This window comes from Gossypium hirsutum, chromosome A03 (genome assembly GCF_007990345.1).
Source record: "Gossypium hirsutum isolate 1008001.06 chromosome A03, Gossypium_hirsutum_v2.1, whole genome shotgun sequence".
NCBI classification, from domain to species: Eukaryota; Viridiplantae; Streptophyta; class Magnoliopsida; order Malvales; family Malvaceae; genus Gossypium; species Gossypium hirsutum.
Genome location: NC_053426.1, coordinates 2,539,347 through 2,551,388, shown reverse-complemented (window position 1 = coordinate 2,551,388; position 12,042 = coordinate 2,539,347). Strand labels below are relative to the sequence as shown.

General features: G+C 31.3%; 1 protein-coding gene across 1 annotated transcript; it reads right to left on the bottom strand.

The window, feature by feature from the left end:
• Positions 1-6,026: 6,026 nt before the first annotated feature.
• LOC107963662 (uncharacterized) lies at positions 6,027-10,015 on the bottom strand. Its single transcript, XM_016900093.2, has one exon. The coding sequence runs from the start codon at positions 9,761-9,763 to the stop codon at positions 7,415-7,417; it is 2,349 nt and encodes a 782-aa protein (XP_016755582.2). The 5' UTR covers positions 9,764-10,015; the 3' UTR covers positions 6,027-7,414.
• Between the last annotated feature and the right edge of the window lie 2,027 nt (positions 10,016-12,042).

Sequence of the window (12,042 nt, the reverse complement as noted above, 5' to 3'; positions counted from 1 at the left end):
TCAACACACCCCATTAAACAACTCATTGAAACCCACTTTCCTCCTAAAAATTAAACTAAAATTAACCTCATTTCGTGATATTTACTTTTTATTTTTATTTTTAAAATTTTAATCCTCATATTTTTCATATTCAGATATTAAACACCATTTAACTTTTCTATTAAATTAATTGGTGTGATAATTTAAAATACAATAATACTTTCTACCTTAACTAGCGGTCGAGGATTCGATCCTCGCTTTGGGTATGAAGCAGCTTTAAAACTCGTGACCAACATCTATTCCTTACAGAATGCAGATGATTAGTTACTGGACTTGCTCCAGTAGATACCTTAGGAAATGACAAAAAAATAAGTCCTAAAAAATAAAAAAACTAAATTCCTTAAAATAAAAATAAAATAAAATAAATTCTAAATGTATAAACAACCCAAAGACTCAAAATCTATTTTAACTATTAAGAAGTGGTTGAGTATATAATAATAAAACACATTATATTTCGAAAAGAAAAATCTAAGTTCAAACATTAAAAACGACATTATTAAGAAATATAGCCATAAAACCCGATTATCAAAAAGAAATATATTTTAACCTATTAAACTCCAATTTTTATTTGAATATTTATGGACAGTTAGTGAACCAATCTACTATAACATTAAAATTGGTAAAACTATAACTTAAAAAAATAGCTTAAAGATTTGTTTAATCATTGTAATTAAAATACTAAGTAAAACAAATTAGTTATGAGATTAAGTGAAAAGAAAATATGGTTGGTTGGTTATAATTGAAAGCTAAGCTTCAAAAAAGAAGGTTTTTATTACTTTATTATGATTGAAATTTTATTCTATTAAAAAAAATTGAATATAAAAATGATTTTAATTTTTTATTTTTAAAAAAATTGTTTTAATTAAAGTAATAAAGAAGATACTTTTTCTTGTGATGATGTATGACTCTTTGTTGCAACATATTGAGTCTGTCTCGAAATTCCCCGGATGGTCACATGGGTGCAATTATTTAAGAATGTTTGATATAATTATTAAATTACTTTATAATATATATACTTTATTAGAGACTGAAATATCAGTTTCTTTTTATGATTATATATATTGTGGAGTGTGAGTTATATTTATTGGACACGTTATAAGAATTTTAGACGAGAATCGACGAGCATTCGAAGAAATGTCAAAATAAGCTTGATGTCAAGACGAAGAACGTCGGCTTATTGTGACGAGACGAATGGGACATTGCGAGTTGCAACGTAATAATGTGTTCTCCTATTTAGCAACTGCGTTTTAGACTTCAAGCAAAATTATTTTTCTCAATTAGATTCTGTTTATTCTAGAGATATTTTAGCATAATTAGAAGTCTAATCTAAGTATATTTAAAAGAGCCACTGTATCCCTATTTAAACATACCAATAAACTACATGGCTTTCTTTTTTGGGCGACAAGATATAGTCGTGAATGAATTTTGATGAGAATTTTTGTGGTAATTATAGAAAATATTTTATACCCCTTTTATGAGTACCTTATAAAATTTAAGGTTTTACTTATCAATTTGGTCCTTGAAATTTTAAACTTTTTCATTCAGGATTTTAGATAATATACCTTTACTACTTTTAGGATAGTAAAAATATAAACTAGTAACGGGTACAAAATAATTCCAACAACATATGAGAGACCATGCATTGATTGCCAATTTTTTTGCCTTAAATGTTAGTAGCACATGATTTGAAAGTTGTAACTTTTACACTAAATTGACGGCATTGAGTAAGGTATTATTATTCCTCACCCATCACCATACATCATACATTTTGTTTGAGGGGTCATACATCATACATAAAAGGAAAATGGGTCCAGTTTTTTTTTTAAATAATTTCATTATAGATTTTATTTATATTTATTTTTTAAATATAACGTCTAGAATTAATTATAATTATTTTTAAATTTATAATTTTATATCAATTAAATTAAAATTTAATCGATTTTTTTTTCTCCCAAGATCAACGATCATCATTAATTATTGATTTAATTAAATGATTTATAATTGAATAAAAATTATAATCAATTCAATTTGGTATTGATTAACAAACGATTTGTTTAATGCCTAGCGAATGAATAAGCAGATCCAAATCATCCAACTAGAATGGACTCTAATAATATAAATAATAAAACGTGCAATATTGAATTAAAAAAAACATCTCATAAAAAAAAAGTGACGTAAGGTGTGGAAAAGATGGTGGCGTGGATGGTACGGAGATTGACCAATAAGATCCAAATCCCATGAATCATCATCCCCCACAGTAGTTGACCACGTGACTATTCCTGTTCCTATTCTCAATTCTATTATATACTCTAGTCTTTTTTTAGCTGCGTCAAGGTTTCTACTCTTTCTTTTTTTCACTTTCCCCAAACGCACTACCTCCCAAATTATATAACCTATTATTATTAATATTATACATTTTTTTAGTTTTTAAAATGGGTAAAACAACGTTTAGCCCACTGAACTTTTTAATTTTTTCAACTTAGTCTCTGAATCCATGAAGTAAATATCAAAATATCGTATCATCACATGAATCGAAATTGAATTTAGTTGCTAAATTTCATGACTAATGTAAACCCAAAAAAGGTTGAGAAATTAAGACGAGAAATTTTGTCGAATTTTAAGAAAAATGTTTACTTTATTAAATGAAAAAGAAATTGATTTTTAACTTGATTGTTATGAGTATTGTTTTCAATGCAATAGAATATGGGTTTGAGTACACTGAAAATTAGATATGATCATAAAAAAATTACACCAAATTACGTATATATCAATACAATTCACACATCGAACTAGCAAATGTACATAGTGAAATTGAAAATTTATACATAACAATTAGGTATGAAAAAACTCGAGTCTATGTATTTTGCCAACAATGTCAAAATCTTGTTGATGGAATAAAAATATTTAAATAATAATTAAAGCGAACTGAAAATCAAATTTAATAAAAACTGAATTTATTATACCCTTTGTTTGCGGTGAGGTGTGGGGGGGCCTATTGAAAGGTCTTTGTGTGCCGACAGTCAACATCTGAAATTAACTTTTATAAAACCATCGAGACCGTACACGTGGTCCCTCTCCATATAGACGGCTCTGATGCGAATCGTAGCTCATCAAAATTGGGGCTAAAAACGAACCCATCATGATGATTTTAGGATCAAAGGGCATGATTGTTGTTTCTTTCACGTGGACCCCTACCGTACGATAACATAACCATCATACAAAGCACATGATTGTGACACGTGCCGTCGAATTATATGTAACACACACCCCATACATTATAACCGCAATTTTTTTAATTTCTTTTTTTTTTGTGTGAAAATAAAAAATTAATTAAATATAATTAATTTTTAATGATGTGACACATCATTATTTTAACGCGTAAGTATTGAAAATTTCTTTAAATGTAAAAGTGATTCTAATTGGAGAATTGCGATCTAAACAGTTGACTGTAATTAATTATGTTTTAAAGAGTTTGAGCTGTAATTATGAAATTTTCCCCCTTTTTTTTCAAAATAAAAAATCCTAATAATTTTTAATTAATTAATATAGAAATTCATACTAATTTAATTTGATTTTTCAAAGGTTTGACTTGCATCATATTTTTACAAATATTTTGATAGTTTCTATTTTTATGAATTAATGATAGGAATTCCAAAATTTATAAAAATAAAAATATTAAAAATATATAGAAAGTAATCATGATTTTTTATATACATGAATTATGGGATCAATAGGCATAGGACCACATTGCAAAAAAAGTACATAGATTTTTTTTAAAAATTTCATATCTTAGACAGATGAAGACATAAATAATTAACTCAACTGAGGGTGCAGGTAAAAGAAACATAAAGAGGTAAGTCTTTTTGGCAGTATGTAAAAATCTAATATAAAACAATCTAATTTTACTCAAAACAAAGGCTGATTATTATATGTCTAATATCCCCATGTGAGGGAACAGTCACTGAAAATAACTTAAGTTTTTTATACATAAAAAGAAGTATATCATATATAAGTATATTATTAGGCACATTGATAAACACCTCAATCCCCTCTAAACATCATCTCAAATTTGTATAACAAAAGTAAGATTTTTTTTTAGGTTTAACGTTTAAAGTTTGAATGCCATTTATATAATAAAAGTAAAGTTTAGGGTTTAAAAGTTCGAGTTTATTTTAGTGTCCTGAGTTTGTATAGTATAGAATTTAAGATTTATAATTTAGAGTTTTGGGTTTATTTTAGTATTCGTAAACATGACCTTAAATTTGTATGATTTTGTACGAAAGTATGAAGTTTTAGGACTTATTTGATGCCTCTTGAACATGATCTAAATTTTGTATAGTAAAATGAATGTGTTTTTATGTATATAGCATTTAGGATTTATTTGGATGTCCCGTATACATGATCTTGAATTTGTATAGTAAAAGTAATATCTTTTTATGCATAGAGTTTAAGGTTTAGGGTTTATTTGGATACCCTTGAACATGATAATGTATTTTATGTGTAGGGTTCAAGAATTAAGGTTTAAAGTTTATTGTTTAGGATTTATTTTAGTATCTTAAACATTTGTTAAGTCGAGTGATAAAGAACTTAATATCATTTAAACATAATCTTAAATTTGAGTTTACGATAGAAAAACAAATTGAAAAGATTCTCTACTTAAATATTCGATTTGACTTCACTTAAAATTTAATCCAACCGATTTATATTAGAGCACCAAAATAAAAGAAGATGCAGCAGACAAAAAACTGACCAAGCTGAGACAATTTTAATGGAGGTAGCTAATGGGCAGCTGAGAAAATTTCAAAAGAAAATAATGAGCACTTCAATGAGTAAAACCAAGAATAAAGTGCAAATATATATATATAAAGAGAGGGTGTTGTATGATGATTATTAAGCATTGGTAGATGCAAAGATTCTGTGTATAAAGAAAAGTGTCTGTCGTCCTATACTAATCATTATATTTTCTTTTCTTTTCTTTTTAACCAAACAGAAAGAAAAAAAAAACGAGTGGAGTAAAGCATACCATACGATGAGAAAAAGAAAAGATTAGTAGATGAGTTTGGTGAGCAGTCAGCATTAAACAATTCTTGCCGACAACAATATCTGTATATATTTTATGGTAAAATAGAACATTAATTAACATAAATTTACTTCACTTTTTTTTTTTACCATCTTTGCTTTTTTAACTGTGGATGGGTGGGGGGTGAATCCAATTCTATGGAAGCATTATGCACCAAAAGGGAGAGTTTTCAAAAAATTTCTGTTAATTTAATCTTTAGTTTTTAGTTAAATTTAGTAATTAGCCTGGCATGTCACTATTTATCTTTTATATTAAATCAACAAATATTTAAAAAATAAAAATTATAAAAAATAGTATGAAGTACACAAATTGTCATACAAACTTATTAAGTTTTAAAATTTAACGTGTTAATCAATATTTTCGTTAAAAATATATTTAAAATGTTAGTAGTGAGGTTAACTCTTTTATAAAAAAAAAGAAGAAAATTTAGCTTTAAAAATAAAGACTAAATTGATAATATATAAATATATTAAATGCTAAATTTTATATTAAAAAAAAAAGCCGGATAGTTTCTTGAACAATACATATTTTGTTTCCATGAAGGGTTCCAACATTGAACAGTGTTAGCTTACTATAATTAGAAGAAAGTGCAATTTGGTTGATAACCTGCCATTTTCAATTCACTCCTTATCTGCCTCCTTTAATATCTACAATATATATATATATCTGCTCTGCAACTCAATGCCCTTTACTCTTTTGAGCTTGCTTTTCTTTTTCCTTTTTTTTGACACAAAAACTACCTGTTGTAATCTCTTCCACAGCTTTCTCACTGACCCAACTTTTTTACAGTGAAGATATGTTAAAAATGGCTTAAGTAATGGAGGAACCAATGTAGGATCTCTTCTCCATGGTGGTGTTTAGGAGGGTCCTCTTTTAAGACCTTTCTTGCAATCATGGGGGGATGGCATTAACCAATAACATTGCATGTCCATTATGAGGTTTGGAATGTTTAAAAGACAAGTTACCCCTCAAAGATGATTTGATGTGTAAAAAAAAGGGGAAGGGGGGGGGGGGAACAAACCAAAGCTTAGAAAAAGGCTTCCACTTCTTTCATGGTGGGACAATCTAATCTCCCCCAAAGACAAAAAAACAGGAGATTTGTAAGATAAGATGGAAACAGTTAGAAGTGGTTCTCCAGCTAGAATGGTCTGGTCTTCGGTGTCCTTCTGAGGTTGCCTGTCCCACATCGCCTTTGCAGTGTCCACCCAACCGGTTCGTGGGCAAACATATACTTCTTTCTGCCCAAAAGCAACCGTCTTTCACATTGGTCTCTCCGGCCTGACAAAATCTCAAGTCACATGCTTCTGCCAAACCAAAAGAGACATTCAGCAGTAAAAATATCATAGAAACCCTTATACTAAGTGTGTTCAAAGAAGAAATGAAAACCTACCAAAAAATGCTTCCTTGCATCACAAGTCATAGAAACTAAACACATTTTGACATACAAAAGGCAGAAACCTTATGGAATTCGGGTATCTGTTGGACTGATACGAGCATGGTCCAGGCAAATGACCTGTCTTGGGTGCAAGAACGAACCTAAGCTTGGAACCTGTCTAAATATCACATATAATGGACCATTAAGCAGCAAAATTTCTAGTACCAAAGACCAGAATTAGTCTTCCTCCCAATCATTTTACCATACACTCAAAAGGGCAAATGATAACGAAATCGGACATGTGTGAAATTTGTATAAACAAAGAGTGTGGATCAAGCTAAAGGAAATGAGATGATCAATCATACAAAGCACCCACAAATTTCAAATAAATATTTAAAAGAAAGAACAAGGGACCAGTTATGTTTCCATTATATCAATTATAAAAAGTTTCAGTTCATCTAAATAAAGAAAAACCTTTTTCAGACAGAAAGGTAATTTGTCTTCAAAAGATTGATTACTACATCAAAGAACACACTAAAATGGCGAATCCGCCTAGACAAGGAACCACTTTTTCGTGTTCATACCAAAATAAATCTTTCCCCTTTATAGATATTATTTTGTTTAATCAAAAATGCTAAGAGGAAAAGAATTTACAAATGTTCTTCCTGTTCTTGAACTTGTATATTCAAGCAGCATTTGTGTTTCTTAATAAACAAGAAGACTTTTTTTTTGCAAATCCAAAAGCCCCAAAATCAAGCTCAACAGTGGTGGGAAATATACAATGTTTAGTTCACAATCAGTCCCTTTTTTCCTTCCCACTTGACTCTCTTAAAATCTTCTAAAATAAGTAAAACTAGTAAAAAGAATTTCAAAAAATCCTAATTTTTTTTTTCAAATTTCTAAAATGGTGAAAAAAAAGGTCACACTGAGGATGTTTCAACAAGAACCTCATTTAGCACATCATCCTCATTGTTTGCTAATGCGAAAAGCTGTGCATCCTTCTCTTCGTTGCTGGAAAAATCGCGCCGCTCGAGCTTGTTATGTGCTGCGATAAATATCAACTTTTGAGCTTTTTCAATGCTTACCCTTGAATGTCCATGAGCTGCTATCCATCTTAACATGGACCAGTTGCATTTGAATCCACATGAAGTTGCGTGTAGGAATATAAGCCTAGCTGCAACTTTTCCGAGGAACTTGAACTCGGTTAGATACGTTTCCCATACGAGCCTACTGCTTTGAGGGTTAACAATTTTCATTTTCCCAGTGATGGGATCCCGCTCCTTCATTTGTACTGCTCGTGCATATACCGGATCAAGCCCTTCGGTTCTCCATTTCATAAGTTCCATAAGTGCAATATGAGCTTCTTCCCTTGATACAAGCCTGGTTATGAGCTTGTCAACATCTTTTTCTTGCTCTGGTGTCAAGCATTTGAATGGAGGAAGGTACTTTCCACTCATGTCTTTAATCAAATAAAGAGGATCGAGAATGTACGCGGCGGACCAAGCTGGGTGGTAGTTCTTCTTGAACCGTCTTTCGATCACTTTCTCTACTGGACCTTCTGGAATTTGAAACTTTGAACACCATTCCTTCACTTTGGTTCTAAGTTCATCCCAAAGTGGTAAACATTGTCCAACAAGTGGTCTTTCGGTCTCGATCTCATGAGCCATTTCTTTGATCAATTTAACCAGCGAATGCACCGCTTCTAAATCGTTCCAAAACCCCATATCTCGAATCATCTCCGCAACTTCCCTAGCAACCGGATCTTCCATGGATACCAACTTAAACGTTTCGTCGAGTAGAACCAACTGAAGTGCTGGAGAAGAGTTCAGTATATCTTCAACCATTGTGTACACCGGTCCGAATTCGTGATCACGCAAAGGCACTCTCAGTAACCTAGCAATCCCACACTCCTGCAACTGATACTTTTGAAAACTACTTTGGATTTGACTGGTGTTGTTTATGAAATTTGCAACCTTCAAGGCATTCTCTGTCACTGTCTTGAACAAAGGAAGTTCCTTGGTGAAGTCCTTTATTAAACTGTTGAAACCTTGAAATTGACAAGAAAGGTTAACCATCCAATGATGCTGACTCTCTAAATTCCTTAAAGCTTTAGTCTTGAATTTATCAGCAACAATCCCTGCACATTGTTGAACAGCATTCCCACAAATACCTGTTAATGTCTCCAACAAGACCTCTTCTGCATATTTAGAAGGGACTGAACCAGTAAAGAAAATTGCTTTTCTATACAAACTAGTCCCATTAGGCAAATTCACAGTCAAATTCACCAAGCTTTCTTCTCCACTAGAAAAGTTCTTAACTTTCCATCCATCAGCTGCAATTTGAAAGAACATGGCATCTCTAATCCTTGCTTCTGATTCAGCTTTCACTTCCTCGTACTTAACATCCAATCTAGACCCAACAAGCTCCCTTGTCGAAACTGGTGGTAACCCAACTTGGTTAAGAAAAGCTCTGAACTTTGGGTGTTCAAGACTTGAAAATGAAACCGACCCACAACATTCATACATCCAATCAGCTAAAAACCCAACAGCACACTCAATTTGGGATTTGCTTAAAGTTGGTCCAGGTGATGCTTTAGGACTTTTTAGCTTCTTCACTCTATCTTCCAACATAGCCAAAGCACCTAAATCTTCTCTTCCACCAGACAAAACCAAATGTTGTTGTTGTGGTAACAAGTTTCCAGTTCCACCACTTGCTGTCACAACCGCACCTGGTGAGGGTGAATAAGCTAACTCCCCACAAAACCTTGATGGGTCAACAATAGCCAAAGGAGTAGCTTGATAAGAACAACCTGAACCTGAAACAGAACCAGAACCCGATGCAACAAGGACACCACCAGTGGCTGTCACAGTAACCGAAGATGAACTTCGTTTTCTATTACTTTGTGTTGCTGTTGCAGTTGTCATCGCTGTCGGAGATGGTGAAACAGATGAAATGGGTTTAGCAAGGGAGTTAAAGTTAGGACAAGTTCCTCGCTTTAAATGTTCTGAAGCTGTTCTTGAAGGATTGGAAGCTGAGAAAACGGCGTTGCATAAAGAACACCGGAGTTTCACAGCTTTGGGAAGTCCGGTATCGGTGTTGTGAACAAGCATAGGCTCAAGATGAGCCCAATACCAAGCTCCTTTACCTTTTATTGCCTTCGTTCGAACCATGACTAACCCTTCGTATCTCTTGTGTACGGCCTTGGCTGCTAATTCATCGGCCGACACTGAGTCCGGCGGAGTAGTTGTCGTATTAGTCGTGGCAGCCATTGCAAATAAACTCGAAATGAGAAAAACAAAAACAAAGTAATTTTGGCAACGCTTCTGATTATATAAACGACAACATCTTAAGGGTTATTGCATTTAACCGGGAAAATCCACCGGCACCGGCCGGATCTTGATTTCCCGGCGACTTTCCATGCAGTTTTTTTGTTATTGGGTCTCTCTCTCTCTCTTTTTGAAATTTCAAAGTAAAAAAAGAGAGAAAGTGAGAGAGGTGAAATGGGTAGGGACGTAGGGTAAGGTAAGAGAAGAAAAAAAAAAACTAAAGGGAAAGAATACGAGGGAAACAGAGAGAAAAAATTATATAACCACGCGCTTTAACGCGCCGTCGAGATGAGCGTGGGGAACAAGTGAAAGAAGGGATAGATGTTGATGTCTTGATGTAAACTGGTGTAATGAAAGTAACACCAAAGTCCAAAAGTACGAAAACATTTACTACCTGACACTGGTTGTCACCAACAGGTGATTGGAGAGTATACTTCACGCTCTTTAAAAGGGTTCTAGTTTTGGTATCACTTTCATGTTTTTCATCCCTTTTTTTTATTTTTAATTTTCTTTTTCTTTTTTGTGTTGTTGGGGTCTTGTTTGTCCTTGTCTTCTTTTTTTTTTTATTTTAATTTTCATATTATTTGGAAAAATAAATAAATAAATAATTATTTCTTTCTTTCTTTTTGGGCAAACAGAGTATAGCAGTGTTGAGTTAAAATGAAATGGGTTTCCTTTTATTACCTGTTGGTGTTGATGTATGTGTTTTTTTTATTACAGAATATGGACATAAAAAGGGTAACCTAGGAATTTAATGAATTTTTTTTTCCCTAATTTCAACCATTTTTCCTTCTTGGTTTTGGACAGTGTTGACCAAAGTTAACCAAAACTTGGCCTTGAAAAAGTTCCACCAAACACCCTACCCCTATATAATCAAGCTTTGGTATTTTTTTTCTCACTTTTTCATTTTTCTTTATTTTAAATAATTTATTATAAAAATTAACAATTTAAATTTTTTAAATTATTTTTCATCGTATTATTACATGTTATGATAATATTGCATCGTGATTATTGATGAGTGTTTTGTGTAGTAGTAAGATATATTTCATTATCAAAGAGAATTAAAGTTCAAATCTTTGAGATGATAATATTGATTGAAACACTCGTGAACCTTGAAATGTTTAGTCATGGTTTGGGAATCAAATTCAGAACAATTGGGATATCGATTCAAAACAAGAGGTTGTATCATTTGATTGAACATTTTGGGTTTAGTTAAAATGATTCTACATTAACACCAAATATTAGTTAGATAAAGAATCAGTTTAAATATCAATTCGAAGAGAGGTAAAAATTAATTGACCTATGAATCAGTACAAATCAATTGAATTAGGTTGAAAAAACAATTGAAGCAATCAAATTGATCAATTCAACCATCATATTGTTTGAAATTGAAAATTAATAATACTGTAGCAAGTAATGATTTGAAAAAGGCTTTATTTATATTTAATTTCAAAACACATGGGTTACTAATTAATTCCTCGTCACACATTTATTACTGAAATTTAATGGGTAAATTAAATTTGATTTGATTTTGATTATGTTTTGGGGGAGGCTCCCTTCATTTATCAACAAAAAAGGAAACTACTTAAAAGGTAAATTGATTGAAATAGAACAAAAGAATTAAGAATTTTCAAATTAGCTATTTAATCACATCAATAACCTTTTTTACTTTCTTTTTCAACTTCAAATTTTGTAATAAAGCTAAATCATGGCACAAATACATTAAGTGATGTCATCATAGACACAATCATTCATTTTAGATTGTAATCTAGAAATAAATCAATATTTGTATCTCCATATTCTTTTTCCATTGTACAAAATACCCCCAATTGGATTGTTTATATTCAAGGAACGAAATTTTTGGAAGATTTGTCATCTAGGGACCGGTTTGAGAAATCTTAATTTTTATATTGTAAAAATTAATAATAAAGGAGTCATGTTGTATATTTTATAATCTTTAAAAAAAAATCAGTTGTTAAAAAAGTTTAAATATATCAAAAGTGTTTGTACTTTTGAGAAATTTAAAATTTAATCATTATATTAATTTTAAGACATTGATTTTTTGTACTTTTTTGAAATTTAACATTGTTGGTCCAATTGTTAATACGGCCTATTTTGTAACTAATGAGGTTGAATCGAGATAAAAATGATAAGTTAAAAAGGAAAAAGCTGACGAATTTTTTTAATTTCTAAAAATAATATTGTTTTGAGCTTATTTACTA

What these genes read in the sequence shown, in the direction of transcription:
- LOC107963662 (XM_016900093.2), bottom strand. Translation starts at nt 9,763, where the DNA reads ATGGCTGCCACGACTAATACGACAACTACTCCGCCGGACTCAGTGTCG.